The sequence below is a fragment of the Heterodontus francisci genome, chromosome 1 (assembly GCF_036365525.1).
Source record: "Heterodontus francisci isolate sHetFra1 chromosome 1, sHetFra1.hap1, whole genome shotgun sequence".
NCBI lineage: Eukaryota > Metazoa > Chordata > Chondrichthyes > Heterodontiformes > Heterodontidae > Heterodontus > Heterodontus francisci.
In genome coordinates, this window is record NC_090371.1 from 189316244 (window position 1) to 189344204 (window position 27961).

At 43.8% G+C, this 27961-nt stretch overlaps 1 protein-coding gene across 10 annotated transcripts in view; it reads right to left on the reverse strand.

Annotated features, from left to right (window-relative positions):
• ank2b (ankyrin 2b, neuronal) overlaps window positions 1–27961 on the reverse strand; it is an 802067-nt gene that overhangs the window by 438313 nt on the left and 335793 nt on the right. For 6 of the 10 annotated variants that reach the window (XM_068039668.1, XM_068039686.1, XM_068039650.1 and 3 more), the window contains exon 1: window positions 1709–1889. The exons of 2 other annotated variants lie outside the window; for them this stretch is intronic. In XM_068039668.1, the coding sequence (XP_067895769.1) occupies window positions 1709–1834 (126 nt within the window). In that variant the 5' untranslated portion in view covers window positions 1835–1889. Of the gene's footprint in view, window positions 1–1708; window positions 1891–27961 lie in introns of those variants that run through there. 2 more of the 10 variants (XM_068039625.1, XM_068039695.1) reach the window with 2 other exon arrangements.

Sequence of the window (27961 nt, forward strand, 5' to 3'; positions counted from 1 at the left end):
TGCAAATGTCAAAACGGGTCACGTCTCAAATACTTAGGGGTTTCGAACAGGCACGCCTAAAAAGTATTTCATTTAAGTCTGTTTCCTTATTCATTCATCCTATAATCAGATTAGGGCCCAAATACTTCTTGTAACGATGTGATGAATTCTGTTCTATTCTTGGTTGTGTGGTATTTGCACAAACAGAATTAGATTTGTAAAAGGGAGAGTACTTTACCATTTCATAGATACTGGTGAATGCTAGACTGTCAATAGCATGATATTTCATTATCCCCTCCCTTATATATGGCTAATAGCTAAAGCAGAGATATGTGTGCAGCAATTTGAGATTTTCGCCAATAGCCACCATCAGATTTATTATCGACTGGTCTAAAAATTTGGTCTCAGCCAAAAATTCCACAGGATCTATAATTCTAATAAGTTTATGACTTGGAGTTGAGCAGCAGCCCCTAACCCTACTGTTGTAACAGAGGCTCTTCTTCTAGCAGATGTTCGACAATAAGAATAAATTATGATATTATGTGATCCCTTAGACCTCACCATCATCACTGTGACTCAACTGATCCGACTGAAATGTGGCTTTTGGTGCAACCTCAATGGTCCTTGAGGACCATTGCTTCAGACTGTAAAGTGACAGTCTGCACATGGATTCACAATTCTGATTCCACAAGCATGAAGCAACAATTCTATTCCGAGGTTAAATATCAATCGTGCCAAGAGTACAAATGAATATTACATTCGATAAGGAGCTTAAGCTAGAAAGGGAGAGTGGGCTTTTATTACTTTGGAGTTAGTGCAGAAGATGCTAAGTCTGATAATAGTGCTGCACTCTTACATCAAAAGGTTTGCATTTAATCAAAGCCATGCTCTGCAGAGAGCAGACATGAAAATGTCACACAAAGAAGTTTCACAAAGTGCACTCATAATAATGTGTTAAAAATATTAGTGTCATGGTTAAAAATGTTAAGTTTTAAACAAAATAAACTTTGAGATAAAAAAAAATCCAACCAAGCTGATACACCATTCACCCCTGCCTCCGTTGGTCATCCCAATCAATATTTTTATTTTTAGCAAGTGACATTCAGTTCACAAGATCCAGCTGTCACAACAGCTTAAAGTCAATGGGACTGGTTGCCCTTGCCTTGTGCACTTGCTTTTCTCCACTAATTTAATAAACGAGTACAACGCTCTCCCAAAATTACAATGTAACAGTCTATGTTGTGAATAAGATTTTTTAAGATTTGTTTGAAAACGTTTACAATATAACATTTCTGCAATTCACCAACCATCAAGCAACACCTCTGCCGAGCAAGCTGATCCAAAACCACTGTCAGTGACACAAAGCTGGGCAGCATCCAAAACTAATTAAGTTAGTATTATAGGAAGTTTCCATTTTTAATAATCATGGTTGTTCACAGTGCCTGATGTTTACCGAATACCAGCAATAACATTTAATTACAGAATGTGCACTTTTCATTACATCTACAAAATCAGAAACCAGACAACTCTATAATCACAGGAGATGTCACAACAAAATGAGGTGAGTTTCTAGCTTCCTATGAGCACAGATATAGTGCAATTCCTGTTATAGAGGATTATAGTATCAGTCTCTAAGAGTCATGTGTCATTTATTTAATTCAAACTCATATTCTATAGCAGGGTCATTCTTTAAATATGACTCTTCAGATTTCATTCACTCAAGACTCACCAGTGCCTCGGGTTCTTTGCTTAAATCAGAGTAATAGTCAGGGTATGTGTCTATGTTCCGCCACTCCGTACGCCTCTGAATACCCTTGTCTGTATGACAAGAATGGCAAAGTGATGCATTGCCCATAGCAATCCCCTGTCAACAGTTACCCGTGTGAAGGACTCCAGCCACCAGGCTCTCCAAACAAGCACAAGTAATCCAGATGGTCACTGCTGCTCTGCTGCCCTCAACCACTCCTCACACACGCTGCTGGCCACCCAACTCTGAAAGAGCTAGAAACGCCACACAGTTGGCAGCAAACTCCAACCATTCCCAATTCAGGCACTGCCTGGCTATTTTTACACTCACCAGACAAACTAGGTATGTAAATGGTGGCCTAGAGTGCAAAATACAGTGCTAGTACTGAAGTTTCTGTGGAACACTAAATGGTATTTCTCCTGAGTTTCTTAAGAGAAAGTAAAACTTTGTCACAGATTTCCTCCTCTTGTTCTATCAAATTCTTCCAGTATCCTAATTAATATACAGCAGACCTTACATAGCACTGACGTGTCTGAATAGCTTTCAGTGTTGTGCTTCCAAATACTTTGTTAACCCACTGAGTACTTTGAGGAATTTTATGCCACTTGAAAAGTTATGTATAGTGTCATCTTACAGACATTTTGAAAGTAATATTTTTTAAATAAAATCATCTATTGGAGTCCCTTTATCTTATTTGAGATCAATTATGTCATGATATGGATTTCTGCCCTATCCCTGTAGTGTAGAATTAGAAAGCATTGCACCCACATGCACTTTCTAAATTAATTCCATTTGTTTCTTAATGGACTCTCACTATTGACCGAGTAAAATGACAATGAAATCATTTTACCAGGCTTGCAAATAAATGAAGTGTAGCTACTGATTTTTTTTTTGAATTAATACTTAAAGATTTAAAACAATTCCTACAAAAAGCACAGCACAGTTGTTGACAAAAATTGCACCTGGTGCAGCTCAGACTTTCCTGGCATTAAGTTATGGTAACACAATTTTCAGGTCACGTCTGTAAACACCTTGAAAGGGTAACAGCACCACTTTAAATAAAGCATTTCAAAAATTGAAAAATAGCTTAATGCTAAAGTGAGGCAAAAAAGTTTTCTCTGTCGCGACAAAGGAATTACAATTTTAGAAAAGCTTTCTGCAGCTGTTAGAACTCTGCTTGTGTGAATTATCAATGGTAAAATACAGCAGATTTTATGGGCTGAGCTATCACTGCCAATTGCTTAGGAATTATGTCATGTTTCATAAACCCCTGTGTAATAATTAACAGTATCATGTGTCCGCAAGTGTACTTTTCAGTCTTTACCATTGCTGGCTTTATAAGTGAAAGAAAGATTTGTATTTACATACTACATTTATTAATGTCTCAGAAATATCTTGTAGTGCTTCACGTACAATGGCCTGAATTTAGTGGAGCTGGCAGGGATCCTGACAATAGGCCGAAAAGGCGACGGGAACCCTACCTCAACCCTTCGGAGCAACCCCCCCCCTAACCCCCACCCCCACCCCCGCATGCCCGATGCAATTCAATGCTGCTCAGGCAATTAACTACCCAGCACCATGGTCCCCGTCCCTTTAAGGATGGGGACCCCGCCTCCCAGAGCTGCTGGCCAATCAGCGGGCTAGCAACTTAGTTGCATCGGCAGCATCACCGGGAGCGGTAGCCACTGCAGGTACTACACCAGGCCTGGGACCAGGCCCAGCGCTGGAGCCCCCGACCCCAACTAAGCAAGGTGGGATCGTTGGGGCCAGTCCAGCAAGCTCTGGCCGGTGGCGAGGGGTTGAGGGTGGGTGATTTGCTGCCGGGGGCCACAGATTGCCCATAGAGGAGGCTCCCCCACCCCAAACCCACAGGCAGGCCGCCTTGTTTTACTGGGTGACCTCCCCGCAAGGCGGAAGCCCTCAGCGTCGGCAAAAAGAAGCTCTTAAGTGGCTAGTGATTGGCCACTTAAGGGCCTCAATTGGCCTCTGGGCGGGAAGTACAGTGTCCATTTTGCAATAGCGAAACCCATTTTACGCACAACAGGATCCCCAAACATCAGTGAGGATGGATGATCAGTTAATCTATTTTTCTTGATGTTGGTTGAGGGAAGAATGCTTGCCAACAACCAGGGGACCTCCCTATTTTCTGTTTCAAACAGTGCTATGGGGTTGTTAAAATCCACCTGAATTACAACAACAGGCCTCAGTTTTATATCTTAATTGAAGGACAGCAACTCTGATAATGCAGCATTTCCTTAGCTGTCAGTTTGTATTATATGCTCAGTCTCAGAGTGGAGCTTGAACCCCCAGCATTGTTATTTTCATATGAAAAATTTTTTTTTTCTTTGGCCTCCTTATCTCGAGAGACAATGGATACGCGCCTGGAGGTGGTCAGTGGTGCGTGGAGCAGTGCCTGGAGTGGCTATACAGGCCAATTCTAGAGTGACAGACTCTTCCACAGGTGCTGCAGAAAAATTTGTTTGTCGGGGCTGTTACACAGTTGGCTCTCCCCTTGCGCCTCTGTCTTTTTTCCTGCCAACTGCTAAGTCTCTTCGACTCGCCACACTTTAGCCCCGCCTTTATGGCTGTCCGCCAGCTCCGGCGAACGCTGGCAACTGACTCCCACAACTTGTGATCAATGTCACAGGACTTCATGTCGCATTTGCAGATGTCTTTAAAGCGGAGACATGGACGGCCGGTGGGTCTGATACCAGTGACAAGCTCGCTGTACAACGTGTCTTTGGGGATCCTGCCAACTTCCATGCGGCTCACATGGCCAAGCCATCTCAAGCGCCGCTGACTCAGTAGTGTGTACAAGCTGGGGACGTTGGCCGCCTCGAGGACTTCTGTGTTGGAGATATGGTCCTGCCACCTGATGCCAAGTATTCTCCGGAGGCAGCGAAGATGGAATGAATTGAGACGTCGCTCTTGGCTGACATACGTTGTCCAGGCCTCGCTGCCATAGAGCAAGGTACTGAGGACACAGGCTTGATACACTCAGACTTTTGTGTTCCGTGTCAGTGCGCCATTTTCCCACACTTTCTTGGCCAGTCTGGACATAGCAGTGGAAGCCTTTCCCATGCGCTTGTTGATTTCTGCATCTAGAGACAGGTTACTGGTGATAGTTGAGCCTAGGTAGGTGAACTCTTGAACCACTTCCAGAGCGTGGTCGATAAACCTGGATAATACCTCGTGACATTCATAGTCCCTGCCTCATGCTCTACTCTCCAGGTGCTACTGCCAGTAAATGTGCTATACAAATGATTCACTTCATAAACCTGAGCATTTATTAGCACAACAATACCACAAGAGCACAATGTCAAAATGAAGACAGATCCGCATCAGCGTAAGGACAATCACCAATCATGATTTCAGATGAACAATGTTGCTTAATTGAAGGTATTGCATTGAAAAAGAGTTAAATTGCTACTGCAGTGGTGCATCGTTCCAATTTGTGTAATTCCTCCAGAAATTTCATGATAAATAAAAGATTACACTGAAAATATCGAGGGAATCCTGGACTCAGGAGATTGGCGTATTAAATTTAAATTCATGTGTGTCATCTGTAAAACCATCCATCAACTCTAATACTCAAGGTCCTCTGCTCAAAGCTTATGTAACTGATTTGAGATTTGTCAATGCATGTGAAACTCTCAAATAGTACAACATGATCATTAAAAGTGACAGGACCCTTCAACAACATGGACAGTTTTTGAAAATCAGAATTATTACATTATCTTCACTTCTAAAGCAGTGTTAAAACAAGATAACTGGCTTCTTCTGTTCTTCATATGTCTGTGGTTGCTTGGTAACTATGTGCTTTGTGTGGTCATGGCTGGGGTGTTGCCAGATGACAAAATTCATTTGAATGGAAGTGGTCTCAGGATCTTGAAACTGCAGGTTCCAAGCAAACAAGTTCATCTTGTTGCAATTGGAAATGCTTCTCCTGACAGCTCAGGTGTGATCCGATTCAACAATAATGGGTTGTAACTTGTAAATTACTGGAGGAGTGGGGACTGCTATCCTCAGTTCACAAGGCCAGAGTTAAAGGAACACAAGTTTTCAGAAGGTTCAAAGGCTGGAGGTTGTTACAGAAATAAGGAGGGGGAAAGCCATGAACAGAAGGAGTACATTTCTCGATTTACCAATACTTTCTGCCACTGCTGACACCACTCTGGGTGGATTTTTACTTGCATAGTGGACAGTGCACATGCCTGATATGTAGGGTTTCCAACCTTCCTGCTTTTAGCGGGAGTCTACCACAACGGGCATTTGATTTTCCGAGTGCTGTTGTGGGTGACTTGGGAGAAACATTGCTTGCATCCATGGCTTGCAGCATGCTCAGCACCCTGACTGTAGGGGTTTGCAATCAAACTGCATTGCCTGAGTCTTGCAGATTGGCCAGTGACTCGGTAACACACTGCTTCCTTACCAGTTGTGAGGATGATGGCATTGGGGCTAAAGAAAATTGTCTGGAAACTCCCCGAGTCCTGGCAAAGCAACTTGTGAGGATGGGGAGGGGGAAGTGGTTAGACAGAAACACAAACTGGGGAGGGAGAGAGACAGAACAACAAAAATTGTAGGGAGGGAGAGCTCATGTTGGCCTGTGAGGTGCGGTGTTGTATAATGTGTTTTGTTCTGGGAGTCAGGCAGCTTTGGTGCTTCTCTTTGAGGATTGAGCTTCAGTGGTGGGGTGTGGGAGTCAGTGAATTGAAAAGGGGTTTGCTTTGGTTTTATTTATTATTTTTATAACATGGTGTATGTCGTAGAAGTTATAAAACTGTACAGAAACTTGGGTTACAAGTTACTTATATCGATGATGTTTTTGTTGAATCATTGGTGTTTCTCATTATGATCAATACTGTAGAAACATCAAAGAAATAGTTTATATATAAACTACTTGGTGATACTAAGACACTCAACTGAAATAAATACAATAACATTTTCAAACAGTGGGCAAATGTCATGCGATCAGAAGTCATGCAAGTAAGCATCACATGAGCAGTGGCACATGATCGAATGCCATGTGATTGAATATCATGTGATCAAATCTCCAGGAATATATCAAACCAGAGCTGGTATCCCTACCAATATGCATGTAGCCATTCCTGCACTAACTGTGATTTCTTGCCTCATTCATCCTGACAGGAAAACCGCCAGTAACTGGGAGTCGCTGCTTGCGAGTGCTTTCTCTGATGTTACTGCAGCTTGTTTTTGTCTTCAAAAGCTGCAGTAATCTTTGAAAGGAAAATGTGTTACAGTCAGTCTAAAACAAAAACAACAAACATTTTTATAGTGCCTTCAATGTAGAAAAGAATCATCCAAGGCATTTCACAGAGGTATGAGGGAAAATTGAATATGAGCCAACAAAGCATTATTAGGAGAGGTGACCAAAAGCTTGGCTAAAGAGATGGGTTTTATGATGGGTCTTAAAGGAGGAGAGGAAGACAGAGAAACAATGATGTTTAAGGAGGGATCTCCAGACTTAAGGGCATAGATGACCAAAGGCATAGCTGTCAATGGTGGGCTGAAGGGAGTGAGGGATGCATGGCCAGAGTTAGAGAAGCACTAGGTTTTCAGAAGGTTAAAGGGCTGGTGGAGATTACAGAAATAAGGAGGGAGAAAGCTATAAAGCAAACACCAGGAACCAATCTTGGTCAGCGAGCACAGGGGTTATACGTGAGCAGGAATTGGTGAGGGTTATTATTAGAACATTACAGCGCAGTACAGGCCCTTCGGCCCTCGATGTTGCGCCGACCTGTGAAACCATCTGACCTACACTATTCCATTTTCATCCATATGTCTATCCAATGACCATTTAAATGCCCTTATGGAGAACAGAGTTTTGGATGAGCTCAAGCTAATGGTGGATGGAAGGCTGGCCAATAGAACATTGGAATAGTTCAGTCTTGAGTCAAAGGCATGAATGCACGTTTCAACAACAAATGGATTGAAACAGGGGCTGAACTGGATGATGTGATGAAGATGGAAGTAGGCAGCCTTTCAGAGGAGAGGATGTGGGGTAGGAAACTCATCTCAGGGTTAAATAGGGAACCAAGGTTGCGAATAGTCTGGTTCAGCCTCTGATGGTGGCCAGGAAAGGGAATATGAAGGCGCACTATTAAGCCATTCTCTCATTCAGTCAAGCATAACACGATGACACAAAGAATATTTGAATTGGTGCCATTGGCCATGATTGCAGAAAGTAGCTTTGTTTTCTAGAAGTTATCTTCCTCCTTCTCATAAACCTCATACAGAGGATTGCCTTAAAATAAGACAGTCATAACTGCCTTGGAAGCAGGCCTTTACCTGCGTAATCATATGCAGCTGCTTTCTCCACAGCTGGAAATTGAAAGATAAAGCTTTTGCAGTTCAGGAATGTTCTGGCAGTGTGTCAATTGCCCATGTGGCCATTTGGGTTGCATCAATTACCCCTAGATGGTGATGAGTTCAGCCACTCAGAAGAAGCCCTCGCTGGCTGAATGCTGTTTGATATCAATACACAGTGCACTGTTAAGCAAGGACACAGCTCAAAGACAGCAGAAGCAATACCCCAGGATGCGGTAAAATCAGCTGCAGAAAATAAAAATAACAGAGCTAACAAAAGCTAAGAAGTCAGTGTTTCACAATTCGGAAAGGCCCTTTAAACAGTACCGAACTGAGCCAGCTTTTGAAGACCAGAAAATATTTGGAATATCACAGTACATGAAAGACAATACTTTTAATACAAGTGATGGATAGCTTAGACAGTGGTCAGAGCATTATGAATCTGCATTTCAAATGTGAATACTACAAGCATCTTATTAGAAGAGGCAATTTTACCTTTTGGCTTGCCCATTTCACCAATATACCTTGCCTTATTATTAGAATTAATTTATGCATTGATAATAACAGAAGTTTATTGCTTAATTTCAGCACTGTGCAACTTTTAGTAGGATTTAATAAAGTTTTCAGTAAATATTCAGCAAAAAGAAATCAGTGAGGAAAAGTATGTAACATTGAAATATCAAATGTGATGCTTTATAAAATGACATATGGCCTCTTTTTGTCTGCACTGAATATGATTCTTAAAAAGTAAATATGTTTCAGTCAAATGGTGTAGGCCTTTAGATGTACTGATTTAGCTGAGGAAGAATGAGCACTCATCTGCATGATGAATTGGGATGGGCTTTGGTTCTGACATTGATTTCCAGAATCCATCCTATGGTAATTGTGCTCGGTTCATTTGCTGCTTATATGCATTCTCCTGATGGACAATCCAGCAGCCAGGCAATTGACTGCTTTCCATTGCCTAAAGTGCCATTAACAAATAGAGTAGATATTGAATGATAGTCACCTACCTACTTTCAAAAATGTCTTGTCATTTTTTTTCCTGAAGTGGTAATTGTAGAATTTATGTGTGGCTTCAGTGAAAGTTTATAGATTTTTGCAGAAATGTTTGAACTCTCTCCCTGCTGTGCAAGTAGAATTAACGGTCCATGTAACTGGCAATACAACAATGATCTTTTTTGAACTGGGGTCATTCTGACCAGTTGATGCTTAAGTGACTTAAGCAAGTGGAGAGGGGCTCAGAGGTTTTTTTGAGGAAAACAATAAAATCAAATGGAAGTCAATGGTAGCCACCTTCTCCTCCCTCACCCCCAACACCCAGCAACCCATCACCAGTCAAAGTGACTGGAAACATCAATCTTTTAGGAAAGAAAGTGAGTTTCTTTTAAAGGGCCTTGGTGATCCAACCTATTCAACCCAACATGCCTGTACCAATTCTAGCTCTTCAACCAAAGCTATCTAATCCTATTTCCTCCATCCTTTCACCGTATCCTTTCTCAATATCTTTTTATAGAATTATTGCAGCAACAATACATGATGAACACACAGTAATAGGACACTAATTTCTGTCCAGGATCGCAATACCCCATTGCTCATCTCAGCCAATCAAAGGACTGACACTTCATTTCCCTGGGCCCATTTTTGTGTATGTCCTAGCAGCTAAGTCAGACCAACACTGAGACAGGTGAGAGAGGTTTGAGAGCCAGGGGTCTATATGCTTTCTTGGCTAATGTTAATGCATGACCTGAAAGAAAATAACTTGTTAAATTGCAATTCACAAAAACAATCGCTCATCTGCTGATTTGTTTTCTGAAACATCTACACGTCAGTGGGTGAAAGTGATTTTCTTTCATTGTGTCTCTTAATCTGTCACCCTATCAAAAACACGAAAAAAAATTGCCATTGCAGACAATGAAACTTTCACCCTGGATGCACCCCTGTATGGTTTAACATGTTGAGAGTATTAAAAGAACCCCAAAACACAATATTAAAGACTACTACGCCATGTGCCTTGCACTTTTTTCAATATCTTGTGTGGAATGAACAGAGTAGTTGTGATATGTTCTGGCAAATTCAGAACTTGGATTTGGAATGTGAATCGTGGAACTGAAAACTAAACTGAGCATATATAAGCCTTTACCAGTGACATGAAGACAATCTACCTTATTGTTAAGCTTCAGCCCAGCCTGCCCTATTGTCCAAGTTCTTCATCACAGGTGAAATCAGTCGTGTTCGCTAGACTAGAATAATTTAGCCTACACAAAGGAGCATGGAAAATAACATTCACTATTTGGATTTGCATACCCCACATATCAGCACATTGGTGGAAATTTGCCTCGTCTAATAGATAACAGCATCCACCATTTGCAATGCTATTTATACAAAATGCCTGCAAATTGCAATTGAGCCAAATCTCTATTTTTAAAACAAAACAATCCAACTGAGATCAATGAAATGTGTACTTTTATTTATATTTAGTATTCATCCCAAAACAATTAGTGTGTACTGTTCCATGCTTTCCTTTAGGTGTCCTTTAACTCTTATCATTCCCGATATGGACTGACACAGTTCACATTTTACAGCTTTATTTTATTCTGGATTCAAACACGCTTATGTTGAGCTCTGAAGCTGAAACCCAGAGATGATATTTGTTTATTTTGCACAGGCAGTGTTCCATTCACTAAGCAAAGTTCACTGCAAATGATCCAGTTATATAATTATTTCAATAGAGGGGATTGGTACAGTACCATAGAATTACAAATGTTGAAACATTTGAATATCAAAATGTGCTGACAAAATGACATTCATACTATAAACATCTAAAATTGTGCACGCTGATTCAGACACTGTCAGCTGTACAGTGTTTTTTTTATGCAGTTCCTTTAATTGCTTTTAAACAAACACAACCTTCATGAAAACCTGTTTGGCAAAATGTTTTCTTCATTTGAGAAGGGAGAGGAACCAGTTGGGGTCATTTTAATCTCCACCACTTGGGCAGTTAACCAATGGAATTGAAAATCAGATAATCTGCCTCTGTTTGCTGCCCAAGAAGTAAAGACTAAAAAAACCCAGACAGTCATACACAGTTTTCATGAACATAACGTTACACACCAATGTTGTGCTACTTTTTAACATCAATTACGTTTCTGCACTTTGTGCTTTCAAACAAATAAACATGTTTCCCAAGCACTTTATGAAAATGGTAACCTTTTAAATACACAATATTCAGTGAAGATTCAAATGCAACAGTATTTTCTTGTTTTATTAAAACTTTACCAGTTGTAACCCTGTATTCCTTTTTATTATGCTATGCAAATGGATGTAGGTATCAAGAAAAACCTCCCTATGATCACACCTTAAACAAGCTTTCAAGCTCTGCCAGGTTTATCAGCATGAAATGCATTCTTATATTCAGTTGCGATAAAAAGTGAAAGGACAATGAAAGAAATGATTGTGATTCAGTTTTACAGGCATAGAACATCATCCAGTACTTAGCGCAAGTGACTACTTTCAAGTGTGAATAACTACTTTCAAGACTACTTTCAAGAATAAATATCAGCTGATTATTCCCTCATGACAGTATCAGAGCCAAAACCAATGTCCATACACCACACCTCCAGAAAGAGCTGCTTAATAGAATTGCGTAGCAGAAACATTAGTTTTCCTCTCCCTAATCCAGGAGAATGAAACCAGTTGTAGCACCTCTACTTCATCCCACCCACTCCCTACAGGTGATCAGCAATTCTGCACAGAGCAAGAGTTTAAACAGACTTAGGCAGCAATTTTACATTCAGGCAGAGGCCCCACCACTGGCTGAAAAGTCAGCGGAGAACATATCTCCGCTGGGCCTGGAAGCCACGCTACTATTTTGCGTGGCCCATGTCCTTAATTAGCCTTGGGTGGGACTTCCGCCCCTCTGAGGCGGGAAGTCCCTCCTCTAAGTGCTGCCGGCCAATCAGTGGGCTGGCAGCTCTTCAGTCCCAGCAGCACCGGGAGCGGTGGTCACTGCTGAGACTGCACCCAGCCAGGACCAGCAAGATGGAGCAAGCCTCGAAATCGAGGTGTGGGTTCTCACCGGGGACAATCGGCTGGGCCCTGGCGAGGTGAGCTGGAGTCAATCAAGAGGGTGGGGGGAGTTGTTGAGTGGGGGGCAGTTTCACGAGGGCCCCCCCTTAGCCCGCAAGGAGGCTGCCCAGTATTACCCAGCAAAGTGCCCAGTCACTGCTGTTAAGATACCAGCGGCAGCAGGAGGAGGACCTTACGTGGCAATTAATTGGCCACGAAAGGGCCTCTATTGGCCTGGGTTAGGCTGGTCGTTTCCCACCTTCACCACCGCTGGTAAAATGGCAGCTGGGGCAGGTAAGCGATAGGAACGGCACCCCCGCCTCCCACTCGATTTTACACGCTCTTCCTTCCAGCTCCAGCCTGCTCCTGGGGGGTAGGGTGGTGTAACATTCGGCCTTAGTTACTCACTGAATAAAACTGTTCACCCACTGGGAGTCCTGACTGTGATTGAGGAGTAAACTGTGTAGTTTTTCTGGCTTTTTTCATTTCCTCGTTGCTGCTACATTTCCAGCAATCCAGCAAAAAAAGCCATTAAATTTACCATTGCAGTTTTATCCTCTATCACTTCCTGGATTTGCCTGCATTAGGTTTAGAATAATGTGTACTGTGGTTATAATGACCAGCAACTATACTCAGGTCATGAAATTCAACATGGTGCTGTAATTCTTTGCACTATCTAAATCTCTCAAAATATGGCTCAACATATTTACAGCCACCAAACATGAACATCACACAAAGCTGTTACCTGGAACAACACAGCTGTCAGGCTGGATCTAAATCTGAAAATAGTCCTCCTGCTATTTCCAATAACTGGAACGACTGACATCTCAGAAACGCCCCGGTTAATTTGGGAATAGAGGTTATAGATTGGCATTTCACTTATTGTGGTATGTGGATTTTTATCATTCTATGGGTCTTAAAACAGCTGCCAGGATAGCCAAGTTGGCTACCACATTTTAACAAAAATCCTATAAACTTTGACCAAGAATCCTTCCCATATGTCACTGAGCTTGAAAATATACTTCAAATATAATTTGTGTGGAACAAACATAGATTAGTTCCAATGAACAAAACCTATCATTTATTAGTAGATTCTGATGTTAGTTACTGGGATAAATTTGGTCTTTGTTACCAATAGTTATCATCAAAAGCAGGTCCCAAGTGTTTAAAACCATCAATATAAGAGCTTTCAAGATTCAAATACAATTGCTGGCATCTTGTCCAGGAATGTATTGTGTAAATTTGGCTACAAAGGCCTGTGGGCCTCAAAGCACTTCTGTCCACAGGAAAATCGGCACGGCCTATAAACCTGAATTCCCAATATGGGTTCCCGTGCCAGAAGTCTAATTCTTAAAATCTACTCTTAAATGTTAATTTTCTGAAGAGTTTTATCTTTCACACATATATTTCAATCACTTATTTTGCTTACTCCATTTTTTTCAGTTACACACTGAAGCAAATAAGCTAACCTTACCTCTTAACAATCCTTAGCTAATTAAGGTATTCACTCCAATTATGCAAATGAATTTCAATCCTGTCTTTCGGTCCCAATTTCACAGCAGCATTCCTGAATTTTAAAATTAATCCGTGTAAAACTGTTTATTCTGTGACTTCAAGGATGTATCTGATATGCAATCCCAATTAATGAGGTACTATACATAAATCATAAATGTGTAAAATGACCTCTATAGTTTAAAGCTGAGGGTGTGTACCACTAGCAAAGTATTAATCCTTCTGATTAAATTTATCCCTCCAGATTTATTAAATATTAGAACACAATGGGCTAAGAGAGGACTCTTAGACATTGCTCCTGCTGGCTCCACACAAAAATAAGTTAAAAAAACCAAAACCTCACCATTTGATTGGCAGCCTCCAGCGGTCTGGTTAGGAGATAGAGCCAAGGGTGACAGTACATTTCCCACCTGAATACGGCTTCTTTTATGTGCCCATGGAGGGGGAGAAAGCACCATGAAATTGGTGCTTTTTGCCCCCCAATAAATGGTCCAGCAGGCTCTAGGTTTCTGTATCTAAAATATTGTATAATTGCAATATCCTTTCTGTCACCTCTTCAGCTGTGAGTGGCTACAGCACTCCTTCACTAACCTTTGCCCTTGACAGTTATTAAAAGCAGGGATCCATTTACTATCTTATTCAAAACAAATAGAAGTTATTTCCCAATTCTGCTAATGCAGTATTGATAATGAGACTTCCATACAAAGTAAGAAAAGTAAGAAATAATCCAGTTGGCATCATATATATTTGGAAGAAGGCCATTACTCATCAAGGTACCACTTGGAAAACAAAATTGAGATTCGCTGGAATGTGAATAAGAAGAATTCAGTCCCAACAGTTAATTAACTCCTTGAAATGAATTATACATCAGTAATTCCATAACACATGCTGGGTACCAATGTAACTATCCTTTCTGGACAACTCATAGCTGGCAGTTGAGAACAGTCCCACTCTGTCCATTTTATTGGGCTCAAAAATGTTGGAAACAGAATTGAAAATTACATTTCAACATAATTTATTCTTTATTTCTACTAATATGTTTTGCTAAACCTAATTAGACTCTCATTATTATTTTCCATTAAAAGTCAGAGTCCTTGTTTACAACATAAAAACTGAAATATTACCTCAGAAAAATTACAAAGAACGCTGCATTCACAAGATAATCCTTGCTCAAGCATAGGCATGGCAAACAGCACGGCAAAACTGAGTGTACTCCAGTCTTTCTAATGATAATGTTCAAATATAATTTATCCCAAAGGTGTGCTAATACTAAAGTTGTTTACTAACTTCATTAGTTTACGTAAAAGTGCATCCGTGCTTAGAGCTGTTCTGTTTCAGTAGGATATAGCTTCATACCTATCGTTCTCCACTTCAGTTTATGATCTCAGCTGTGCCACTCTTGGCAGGTACTGAGCAAAGGGCAGACACTTCCCAGAGCGCTCATATGTCCCTGCGAGTGCTGGTCACCCAGCTACCTGGGCTGACCATCTATGGGCCTCTTCTCAGCTGGCATGTCAAGTGGTTCAGTGATGCCAACAGAAGGAAAAAGGAAAAGTAATACAATAAGAATATATTGAAAGTCAATGAGCTGAATATTGCACTGCCACCCAAGGTCCCACCACCGGGACTGGAAGCAGGAGGCGCTGCCATTTGGGAAGCGTGGAGGTGACTTGTTGGCATGGGGGGGGCAAGAACATGGGCTCGGATGCACTATTCTGTGATGGCTGGCCAATTAACTGCTGGCAGGCAGAGGAAGCATCCAGTGAGGTGCCAGTGGCAGCGTGAGGTCATGCTACTGGGAGCGCTGGCGCCATATTTAAAGGGCTGTTAGCATTACTTTAAACACATGCAACGATAAAGAAGCCTGAGAGGAACAGCAGAAAAAGGCGGCCTACTCAAGAATAGCAGAATCCAGATCCTAGGTGGCCCCACCGTTTAGCAATGCCTCCCTGCAGGTTCTCCTCCAGGCTGCTCAAGCAAGGCAACGGGTCCTCTTCCTCGGGGACGGGAGGAGGAGACCTGTCCGCCAGACCAAGCAAGTCTGAACGGAGATCGCAAAGGTCAGCAGCTATGCGGCTATCCCTCGAATCTGGCTGCAGTGCTGCAAGCGGGTGACCTCATGTGATCCGCCAAGGTAAGTGTGCCACACTTTGCTCTTCTTAGGGGTATTAATGTGACAATGTGTAAGGGTGAGCTAGCTTATAAAGGAATGCCAACCCAGTCCCTGACAATGGGGCCAGGCAATATCATTGCCTGTTGCAGGCATGGCAGCATCTCGGCGAATGGCCCTGACCCATCACAGTTGACTCCTGCATTACCACTTCTGAGTGGCCGCACACAGGAAGCATTGCTGCGACACCATCATGGACAGTCAGGCAGCCACCAGCATAAGCTTTGAGCGTGTCTTTGTCAGGCGACTGGCAATGGTCACCTATGTGCCTGCAGGAGAAGATTACCCACAATGCAAAGGAAAGGGAGAAGATAGGCAGTGGCATCCCGTTCCTTGCAATCCTGACCCCCAGCGAGAAGGAGGCACTGGAACTTACAGGGGAGGGGAGATACGAGAGACTGAGTGGCCTAATGGAAGGGCATAACAGAACCATTATAAACACAAGGCTTAGTGCTCATGTGTCCACCAAGGTTATGTGGAGGGAGTGATGGAATGTGCATTATCCTTGAATTCATCTTCTCTCTCACGCAGGTCAAAAGCAGGAGCAGACAGCTCAAGAGATCAGGCATCAGCCGTCTACCTCGAGAAGGAGGAGCCTATACGGGGTTGCTGATGGATGGAACAAAGTTTGATTTTTCCTGGCACCAAACTAAGCCATTTAAATTTAAAATTGGTCGAAATTAGGTTATCAAGAGCTGGGAAGAAGGATTAATTCAGATGAGTGTTGGGCAGAGAGCAAAACTGACCTGCACCTCCGATAATGCTTACGGAGCTGCTGGCCTCCCTGGCGTCATTCCAACTAACGCTACTTTGATTTTTGATGTAGTGGTCTTGAGACTCAAGTGAAAGCATTATTTGGTTTGTCTCCTGCTTTTGGCACATAAACAAGGGGCGAGCTTGAAGATTGTGCATTGAATTTGCAGGGTTTGGCTATAATCACACTACATTTACCTTCTCCATCTACAACCTGTTGTATGTCAGCAACAAATTTGCTTCTCATGTTCCTTTTGGTCTGTAACTTAAAATCTGATGATCTTAATCCTGAGCTTTATTTTTAAATTTTTTTTTTAAATCATGCTTTGCTTTCTGATACTTTTAAGTTGCACATGATCAAGTAATATCAACAGGTGCCTGTCAAGTATAAAGGGAAGCAGATCATTTTGACATACTATTTAACATTCACAGTCACACCATTCCCCCGCACCATCCACCTGTGCAGATACTCTGACGTCAATGAGCATCCATTCACAAGCAGAAATGGGATCACAATCTGGTGAGCACAGCAAATACTTGGCTGAGCAGCTGATGCAGGCTGTGACAGCTGAGACCACTAACACTCGGAGGAGTGTTGGCGGGCCTGGCGATGCTGGGCTTCAAGCTGATGACGTACCTCTGGAGTCATCTGCAAGGTGACAGATGCTGGAGCTGCAGCTTAAGGTCAGGGAACATCTGGTGGAGCTTCCAGAGACTATGCGCACCCTGGCATGGACGATGGAGGAGTCCATCCAGGCTGTGAGTACCACCATGTCTCTGGCGGGTGCAAGCTTGGCATCCTCCATCGAGAGATTGGCCACCCTCATGGATGGCCATATCCACAAACCACCCAGTGGATTCCGTGAGATGTGCGTGCATCTGCATGCCATCGTCATGTCCATGAGCTTTGTGCAGTAATGGCTGGGTGAGGGGGTGGGTGGGGGGAGATGAGGCACCTGGGCTCACCACCAGGTCCTCGCACTCCTCAGGTGAGCAGGGAGGTACAGGTGTGCCTTGAAAGGGCAGAGAAGAGGCAGCCTGTTGCATCTGGAGGCTCTTCTCAGGGCGCTCCTGGCATGGAGAGATGCCCGTTGGCCCCTGTGTCAGTGACACCAATGCCTCACCCAGCCACAATGACAGAGGAGGCTCCTGCAGGAGGCCCTCAGTATACCAGGGCCCTCCAGGCCTCAGGATGACAGCCAAGGTCATCGCAGGCCAACCGGCGGCAAGGTCAGCAGCTTGCCTCCATCACAGCTGACAGCGCAGGGGGAGCACCACATAGGAGCACACGAAAGAGATTTAAGAAGAGCACCTAGCTGCAGTTGGGGTTCACGGTTTACTTTTTTTTGGAAGCATGCAACCTTGCAATTATTTGTTTTGCCATTAAATGTCTCATATGGCTTGAGGTTTTCTTGCATTTCTTGTGGGTAGCTGGGACTTCAGGAGTACCCTGACTCCCTTAAAGGGTTTGATAGGTGGGAGCACACTGTGTGAGGTCCAGGCACTCCCAATGCCACAGTGCGATGTCTCACTAGATGCAGGTAAATAGCAAGGTCAATGAAGGAGGCGGCTACATGGCTGCAGAGTGCTGAAGTTTTATTGAATTGTGTGGATCTGTCACTAAGGATCGTGTGAATCATGCCTATATTAAAATGTTATAAGCCTCCCTTGCACGCATCTCATGGTGCCTTGCCTGTGGTTCCTGAGGCTCTCCATTTTTCATCGTTGGAGGAGGCATTGTGCTCAATGATATCCTCATTGTTCAAATGCTGTCCTCTCTGCAGTATCAGGTTATGCAGAGCATAGCACACCATACGCAAGACGCTTGCTGGGACATACTGAAGGGCTCCAGCAGATCCATCTAAGCATCTGAACTGCAGCTTCAGAAACCCTACGGCCTGCTTAATGGTCTCTCGAGTTGTGCCATGGCAGATGTTGTACCACTCCTCTGCATCAGTGCTTGGGCTCCACACAGGTGTCAGTAGCCAGGTCTTCAATAGGTAGCAATTGTCACCCAGTATTGATCCTTGAAGGCACACAAGGGGCCCGAAAAGGTCTGGCACCTGGGAATGTCTTAGTACGTAAGCGTCGTGGCTGCTTCCCGGGAACTGTGCACACACCAGCAAAAAGCGTTGGCGGTGTTCGCAGACCAGTTGTACATTGAAGAAGCCCTTCCTGTTGATGAAGACTGCAGGCTGGTCCGGTGGAGCCTTGATGGTCACGAGTGCAGTCAATGACACCCTGCACCTGGGGGAATCCAGCGATGGCCCCAAACACTCTCAGCCTGACTGTATGGATCAGTAAGAAAACACACATACTGGTTGGTCCTCTTGAAGATGGCACTGGTGACCATCTTGATGCAGCAATAAGCATCATATATCCAGTGGATCCCTGGAATGATCCTGAGGTGTGGAAATTCATCACCTCGGTGACATCCAGCGCCACTGGCATTGGGTGCCGACCATTTCCCCTGAGGCTCAGCTCATTCACCATCATAGCACACAGCTCTGTGACAGCCTCCCTAGAGAGGTGGAGTCTTCAGTGACACTGCTGTTCCAACATCTGAAGGTAGCTGAGCCTCGGTCTGTAGACCCTCTGTAGCGGGTAATCTCTTCTTCGCACAGGAGGCTGGTTATGTGCCCCTCTGCACCCTTCTCCTCTGTTTCCCCCTCCCCGAAAAGGCTGCTGCTGCCCTCTGGTTACTGCCTATGGCTGCAGCTGTCTCCCTCTCTGCTGCTCCTCCTCACTTGAGGAATGAAACCTGAGCGAATGAGGCCCATGACCTATAGATTCACTCCGTCTCCGGGGCCTCTTTCCACCCCTCCTTTACCCACACAAGTCTCAGCTCCGATATGCCACTCTGGTGCTATTCTCCTGCAGCCCCAGCACCTTTTCCCCTTCATCCGACTGACCATATCGATGCCTGCACTGTTCCACCCTCCCTGCCAAGGCACGCTAGGACTCACAATGGCTGCCGTTTGGAGCCAGAACTGACTTCCTGCTAGTTCACTGTCTCCTTATACCTGGCAAGTCTCTGAAGCCCCCTAGTTCCCATGCACTGTTAGAAAAATCAGAAAACCCTGGTAAAATTCAAGTAAATTGCCTTTTTAACAGGCTTAATTACCTGCCTGCCACGTGCAAACACAAAGTCCTCCTGCCATACCGACCACACTTCGGAATATCCAGTTCCGGGCTTCTGGTCCAATATTCCGACCCTCCCTGCCTCCCGGCCCGCCTCAATTGGGCCAGTAAAATTCAGCCCAATGTCATTAAAAATATTGCAGCAGACTCACATTTATCTGCCATCATTGTTAAATCTCTGAACTGACTACTGTTAGGAGACTGGAATTTCTGGCAAGCAAGCCAGATATCCCTGATAGCATTAATCATTTATGCATGGCTTGAAATTCACAGACTGGCACTCCTCCTTTCCTCAGCAAATTTCTAGCATGAATTATTTCTATTTGTTCTGCTATTGATAAGGCTGGCTGATCAAAAAGCAATTTTCAATTTTTGTTGTCGGATGACTTAATACAGCTTAATTAAACAGCAACACTGAAAGCAAAAGTATTGCTTGGTGCTCCAGTGTTCTGTTCCACACAGTTACCTAACAGTTAGTGCAGATCACAGCTGTTCAACAGTGTTAGTTATATTTGGATGCATACTATTCATTGCTCACCATCTTCCCTCTTAGCTTGTAAACTACATATTTTTCCTAATTCATTTTATTTAATTTATCACAATTTGAGCAAGGTGCCAGAAATCCTGTGTCAGAACTGGCTCCTAGCTGCATTTGAGGTGAAGTTTGTCCATGTTGCACCCATTTCTCACGTACAGCATAGGGGCAAACAGTTCAAGTTCATAGGGATCTGTCCTGCGCCCAAATGGCACCAGTAGAACTCACCAGAATGACGATATTTAGGCATTTTTGGCAGACGCCCAAAACAGGAGTTAGGTCCCTTGCACATGTTACTCACTGGCCTAATGCTCGTTTCACGACCCAGCTCAGAAATTCAGCAGCACGAAGCAAAGTAGACGCACTCAGCTTAATTTGAAAGTAGAATAGTTTGAGATATTAGAATGCGATGAAAAGCATTTAATGAAAATTATACTACATGTGGTGTGATAACAAGCTAATTTTATAAAAGGTGAAAGATCATACATGATAATTTGCTGGTCGTGAGTATAGTGTTAGTGGGGGAAAAATTTGATAATTCCAGAGAACAGGTTCGGGGATCGCCTTTCTCTTTAATGAACGATATTCAAGGATGGAGAAAGAAATTGGAATGATGGTGAAGGGTAAATTGCAGTCAAATTAGGTTCAGAACAGAATAGAGTTGTTGCAATTTGGCATGCACTGCCTGAAAGGGTAGTGGCCACAGATTCAATAGAACATTAAAAGAGAATTGGATAAATATTTGAATGAAAAATATTACAGAGCTATAGGGAAAGAGCAGAGGAGTGGGATTAATTGGATTGCATTACCAAAGAGGTGACAAAGGCACAATTGGCCTCCTTCGGTATTCTATCATTCTATGATCACTCTGCCCAATCTTCGAATCTATGTCCTCCTGAAGTCACTAATAATCCTCCTTACAGGTGACCACATTCCCCATTTTTATGTTTTCTGCCAATTTGGATATTCTACTCCAAATTTGCAAGTTCAGATCTTTTATACATACTGGGCTGGATTTTAAGAGCCCGCCGCCGATCTCGGCGGCGAGCTCAAAAATTGGCAGCCCGCAAAGAGCCACCATGATCTCCCACACAGCAGCTCATTTAAATAGCTAGGGCGGCCCACCCCCTCAATCACGTGGAGGGGGCGGGCTGTCCATGCCCGGCAATGGCGTCAGCTGCCTGTGTGCAGGCGCTGACGCCATTTTTAAAGGGCATCCAGCCCTGCCGGTCAATTTGAATTTTTAAAGCAGTACCCCTCCGCAAAATTTATACAGTAAATTTCTAATGCCCCTTTCCCACACCCCAATAACAATTACATTAACTCTTTACCCATTCCCTCACCCCCCCCAAAAACACTTACCTTTTAAATCTGACTTTCCGCCCCCGCCCCCCCAAGACTGCATAAAGTTTAAAATTCACCCCTTCCCACCATCCCCTACACCCATTACTTTTGTTTGACCACCTCCCACCCCTGCAATGAAAGTCTTAAATCCTCCCCCCTCCCCACCAGTGTCATGCCAGCTTTCCCCATTAAAGGAATTGAAGGTGCGTGAGTACTGGCCGCTGTGCCAAAGATTGCGGAGGGCCCAGAAGATTTAAGGTAAGTTGATTTAAATTTATGTATGTCAATAATTTAAATATTTAAATCCAGGTCCCATCACCCAGCAGCAGAGCTGGGGGTGGGGGGGGGGGGGCGCCACCACGGAGCCTCACTGCTGCTGGGAGGATCAGGCCAGGCCTTCCTGGCGTTGACCTCCGTGGCGAGTCTCTGCCGGAACAACCTTTTGCCCCCTCCTCCTCCATCCCCTCCGCCATGGAGCCTGACATAGTGAGCTTGGTAAAATCCAGCCCATTGAGTGGAACAATTGTCCTATCCCTGACTCCTGGGGCATCATTGTTCACATCCTTCCAGTACCAAAAATATCCGCTATGCATGACATTCTGTCTTCTGTCTTTTAGCCAGCTTCCTATCCATGACTTCTATGTGGCAACTTATCAAATGCCTTTTGAAAATCAAATGAATAATATCCACAATATTTCTTTCATCAATGTACTCTGTTATTTTCTCAAAGAATTCTGTTATATTTGTCATACATGACTAGCCTTTTACAAATACATGCTAGCTGTCTTTATTAATCTATGTCTTTCGAAGCAAATATAAATTTTACCACATTTTATGGCCTCTAGAAGCTTACCTATCACAGATGTTAGGCTGACTGATTATACCCAGTTTATCCCTTTCTTCCTTCTTGACTGGGCTGTTAAATTAGCAAACCTCCAATCCTCAGACATAACATTTCCATATCGAAGGATTTCTGAAAGATTGTAGTTAGAACCTCTGCTATCTCCTCTTTGACTTCCCAGAGCATTCTAGGAGGTTCCCATCAGGGCTTTTTCCACTTTTGAGTTCAATAATTTTCAGTACTGCTTCCTTATTTATAGTTATCCTATCTAATTGTGCTACCGACAAATGAAATACTCTTTCAATCTCACTACCATATTTTTTAGGCAAACCAAACTACTAACTCAGTGTCTCTGTCATTTCCTCATCCTCCATGAGATGACTGATTTTGTTTTACATCTGTTATTAGACCCAAGTTTATTTTTTGCGTCAAAAAATCATTTACAATTTCTCTTGATGTTTTCAGACAGTCTTTTTCATCCTCTCCATTATGAGCCACCCATTTGTTTTGCTTCCCCTCTACATTCTGCATACTTTGCTTAAGTTTCTTTTGTATTATTAGCCCTAAATTTGTCATAACATTTTTGAAGTTTTATTTTAGATTTAATTGCTCCTTGCATATGAGAAATTCCAGCTTTTGCTACACTTCTTTGTTTCTTGTGGGAATAATGAGTTGAAATTTAGAGTCTCATCGCCGAAAACAATGGCGGTCTGCCGCGGGGACCGCACATTGCACTACCACCCCAATATTAAGAGCAGCGGCTCATTTAAATAGCCAGGGTGGACCGCCCTCCTCCACTCCCCTCAGAAGATGTGGAGGGGGTGGACTGTCCATCCCTGGCAAAGAACATCAGCTGCCTATGCGCAGGTGCTGAAGCGATTTTTAAAGAACTTGGAGCCCTAACTTTCAATTACATATTTAAAGAAAGATTTAAGAGAAAAAAATACATGTTTTCTCCCCCCACCCAAGTCCCCCAATAACAATTAAATTACTTGCCCTCTCCCTTGCCCTCCTGACCTTCCCCCACCTCCTTCAAAGTGCATAAACTTTAATATATCCAAGTTTGCAGACGACACAAAGCTGGGTGGGAGTGAGCTGTGATGCAGAGAAGCTCCAGTGTGATTTGGAGAGGTTGAGTGAGTGGGTAAATACATGGCAGATGCAGTATAATGTGGATAAATGTGAGATTATCCACTTTGGTGGCAAAAACAGAAAGGCAGATTATTATCTGAACAGCGATAGATTGGGAAAGGGGGAGGTGCAGCGAGACCTGGGTGTCCTTATGCACCAGTCACTGAAAGTAAGCATGCAGGTCCAGCAGGCAGTTAAGAAGGAAAATGGTATGTTGGCCTTCATAGCAAGAGGATTCGAGTACAGGAGCAAGGATGTCTTGCTGCAATTATACAAGGCCTCGGTGAGACCACATCTGGAATATTGTGTGCAATTTTGGTCTCCTTATCTCCTTATCTGAGGAGGGAGGGAGTGCAGCAAAGGTTCACTAGACTAATTCCTGGGAAGGCAGGACTGACATATGAAGAGAGATTGGGTCGATTAGGCTTGTATTCGCTAGAGTTTAGAAGAATGGGAGGGGATCTCATAGAAACCTACAAAATTCTAACAAGACTGGACAGACTAGATGCAGGAAGGATGTTCCCGATGGCGGAGGAGTCCAGGACCAGGGGTCACAGTCTAAGGATAAGAGGTAAGCAATTTAGGACTGAGATGTGGAGGGATTTCTTCACCCAGAGAGTGGCGAACCTGCGGAATTCTCTACCACAGAAAGAGTGGAGGCCAAATCATTAAATATATTCATGAAAGAGTTAGATATAGTTCTTATGTAAACAATTTATATCACTGAATTAATTACCTTTCACCAGTGCAGACACACTCACCTCGGTTGGGCCTCAGTCAAGATTAGAACAGGGAGCACTGGGTGAGTCGCACATTGTGAGTGAGCAGGAGGAGGAGAGTGAGGCAGAGCTGGCTGTGGGCAGTCCCCCTTGGAGGACGGAGGACAGACACAGCCATGCTTTACTGGGCGAAGATGCTGCACCTCAGGTGTCATAATCAAGGAGGGTTTTGCTGGAGCATCAGAAGTAGATGAGTTCCCGTATGCCCGAGATCCCTGAGGCATTTCAGAGCCATGGGCATACGATGAAGGAGTCCATGCAGTGTTTGTGGTCTGTCATGATTCAGGCTTTTGAGGGCATGAGCTTCTCCATTGAGAGAGTGGCCAACCTTTTCAAGAGCCATATGCAGCACCACTCTGAGTGGGTGCAGGAACAGCACAATGATATGCACAGAAGGAGTGAGACTCTTTAACATGGAATGCTCAGTGTTGCTGATGGCGAAGAGATGCTTGGAGTGGATGCCAGCTGTGCCCCAGTCAGTGGCCTCATCCAGCGTGCAAAGGCACCATGAAAGGGCTGAGGAAGTCAAAGAGGCTAATGAGGTGGCCACCCCTCAAGGGGCACTGGTGTCATCCCTCTGCCTCTTTGGCCACTGACTCAGGAACCATCCATGCCATAGGTCCCTGTGACAGCGGTTGCCCCTGCAAGGATACAGGCGCAACAGCCTATGGAGAAGGCCCCACGGGCACTTTGAAGACAAGGACAGAAGCCACGGGCATCTCAGCCAGATGCAGAGACAAGAGATCAGGCTGCCCCAAACTCTTCCTCAGCCACAGGGGGAGCACCCCATAGAAGTGGGGAACACAAGGTGTCACAGCATTAGTTGCACTTTACAGATCACCTGGGTGATGTTTTCTCAATTTGTTTGTTCATTGACTTTTCCTGTAATAATAACTGCTTATGCTTTCAATCAGACTTGTTATTTATTGCTTGATGTCGAAAGGGAAATGGAGGTTGGGGAGGGCGGGGCCAAAGGTGGCTTAAGTTGCTACAGTACCATGGTCTGTGATATGGGAGAATGTTGGCGGTGGAGAACCCATTCTCAATGGTTTTTAGGTGGCATTGGGATTCTTCAGATGTGTGTGCTTGCTGGATGATTTCTCTCTCTGATGGAAGGTGAGTTACATTCATCTGTCATAAGGGCTGAGAGGCACTCAACTGAAATGTTACTGAATTAGTGTGGCTCTTGTGGCCAAGCCAGCCTGCCGAACATTGAGAGGCCTAGGATTGTGGTCATCCTTCATTGCCTGGGCACCTCTGGAGAGCACCCCTTCATCCTCTTCTTCCTTTTCTTCTTCCTCCTCTCCGTCCTCCTCCGAGGAAGAGTGCTGTTCCAAGTCCTCCTCTTCATCCAGCTCCAGGCCTTTTTGTATAGTCATGTTGTGCAGCGCACAGCAAGTGACCATTATAAGAGACACCCTGGCTGGCTGGTACTGGAGGGCACCACTTGACCAGTCAAGGTCACCCAATAGCCTAAACATCCAGCCCCTCCACCACCGGTGAACCGTGGTTGCATGTGTATTAACTACAGGGTGCACTGCAGCAACTCACCAAGACTTCCTTTGCAACACGTCCCAACCTGGACACAAGCAGCAATTGCAATGGGAACACCGTCACCTCCAATTTCCCCTCCAAGTCACACCCATTCTGCCACAAACATATCAAAATCCTGGAACACTATCGAACACATTGTAAGATTATCTTCACCATATGGACTGCAGTGGTTCCAGAAGAAGGTCCACCACTGCCTTCCCTATGGGTGGGAATAAATACCAGCCATGCCAATGACATCCACCTCTCAAGAAAGAATAAAAAGAAACACATATGTATTACAAAAGATTGGATGTTAGCAGAAGATGCCCAAAACAGCATGCCAGGGATAAAATAAACAACTTGCATTTATCTGGCACCTTCAATGTAAGAAAACATCTCCAGGCGCTTCACAGAAATGTAATCAAACAAGAACTGACACCAAGGTAGAGAAGGAGATATTAAGAGATACTAAAGGCTTGGAAGAGAAATATTGCAAATGAAAAATACTTTGCAAAAGCCTTTTTTAAATAAACCCTGGTTAGCCTCCACAACACAACATTGAAAAATATATAAGTGCAAACAGCAACACCCAAGGAACCTGATGGTTGTACTCACTTTTCTGAAAATCTTCTTGGTAAATAATGGCATTATCATCCACTAAACTGTAGCCATTGGTTAGCATGGGCAGCAAGAAGCTTGATTTGCATACATTACATTTCTTCAGTTCCAGGACTGAGACCAGTTTATGCAGATTAGGAACAGAATAGGGTCTGTATGCAATTGTGTTAATCCTTAGATATCCTTTATTGGGATGGTGCTACTGCTGCATTTGCCACTGCTGCTTGCTACCATGACTCAAAGCTATCCAGCCTCGAAAGTCCACAAAAAGGATGGAGAACAGTGGATGAAAGAACATACTGAAACACTGTCAATTTGTGCTTAAAATACGAATGGATTTTTTAAAATTGTTTTTTCTTGTTTGAACCACATGTGGAAAGCATTAGGACTTACACTGCAGTATGCCTCATCAAAGGAAGGGGCTAATAACAAAACTCAGAACAGAACCACTGATGAGGAATGTGCTCCATTCAGCTGCAGAGAACTTCAGTTCTGGTGTTACTCTGGCGCCAAACTCACTCTGAAGTGGAACATACTGCCACATGTTGTATACATCTGTATTCACCTAGTTTTCAAAGAGAGACTATTTACAGTGTAATACTATATAATCCATATCAACAAAATGTGTTACTATCAGATACAAGTGGTACTAATTTACCAATTTTCTTTAAGCCTTTGAGGAGGACATTGCTTGGAAGTCCAGAAATTGCTAGAATTTAAGTAATATTTGGGAGTTTTAAACATTTCTATGTCATAGAGTCGTACAGCATAGAAACAGGCCCTTCGGCCCACCGCGTCCATGCTGACCATAATGCCTATCTGTACTAATCCCACCTGCCTGTATTAATTCCAAATCCCTCTATGCCTTGCTCATTCAAGTACCTGTCCAGATGGCTCTTAAATGTCGCTACTGTTCCTGCCTCCACCACCTCCTCAGGCAGCTCATTCCAGATAACCACTATTCTTTGTGAGAAAAATGTACCCCTTTGATTCCCTTTAAACCGCCTCCCTCTCACCTTACATCTGTGCCCTCTAGTTTTAGTCACCTCTACCATGGGAAACAGACTCTGGCTGTCTACCCTATCTATGCCTCTCATAATTTTATATACCATTATCATGTCCCCTCTCAGCCTCCTGCGCTCCAGGGAAAACAGACCCAGCCTATCCAATCTCTCTTTATAACTCAAGCCCTCCAAACCAGGCAACATCCTTGTGATTCTTTTCTGCACCTTCTCTAGCTTAATCACATCTTTCCTGTAGTGCGGCGACCAGCACTGCACACAGTAGTCCAAATGCGGCCTAACCAACGTTGTGTACAACTGTAACATGACGTCCCAACTCTTGTACTCAATGCCTCGGCCGATGAAGGCAAGCATACCATACACCTTCTTCACCATCCTGTCTACCTGCGTTGCCATTTTCAGGGAACTATGTACTTGCCCCACAAGGTCTCTCTGCTCAAGAACACTCCCTAGGGCCCTGC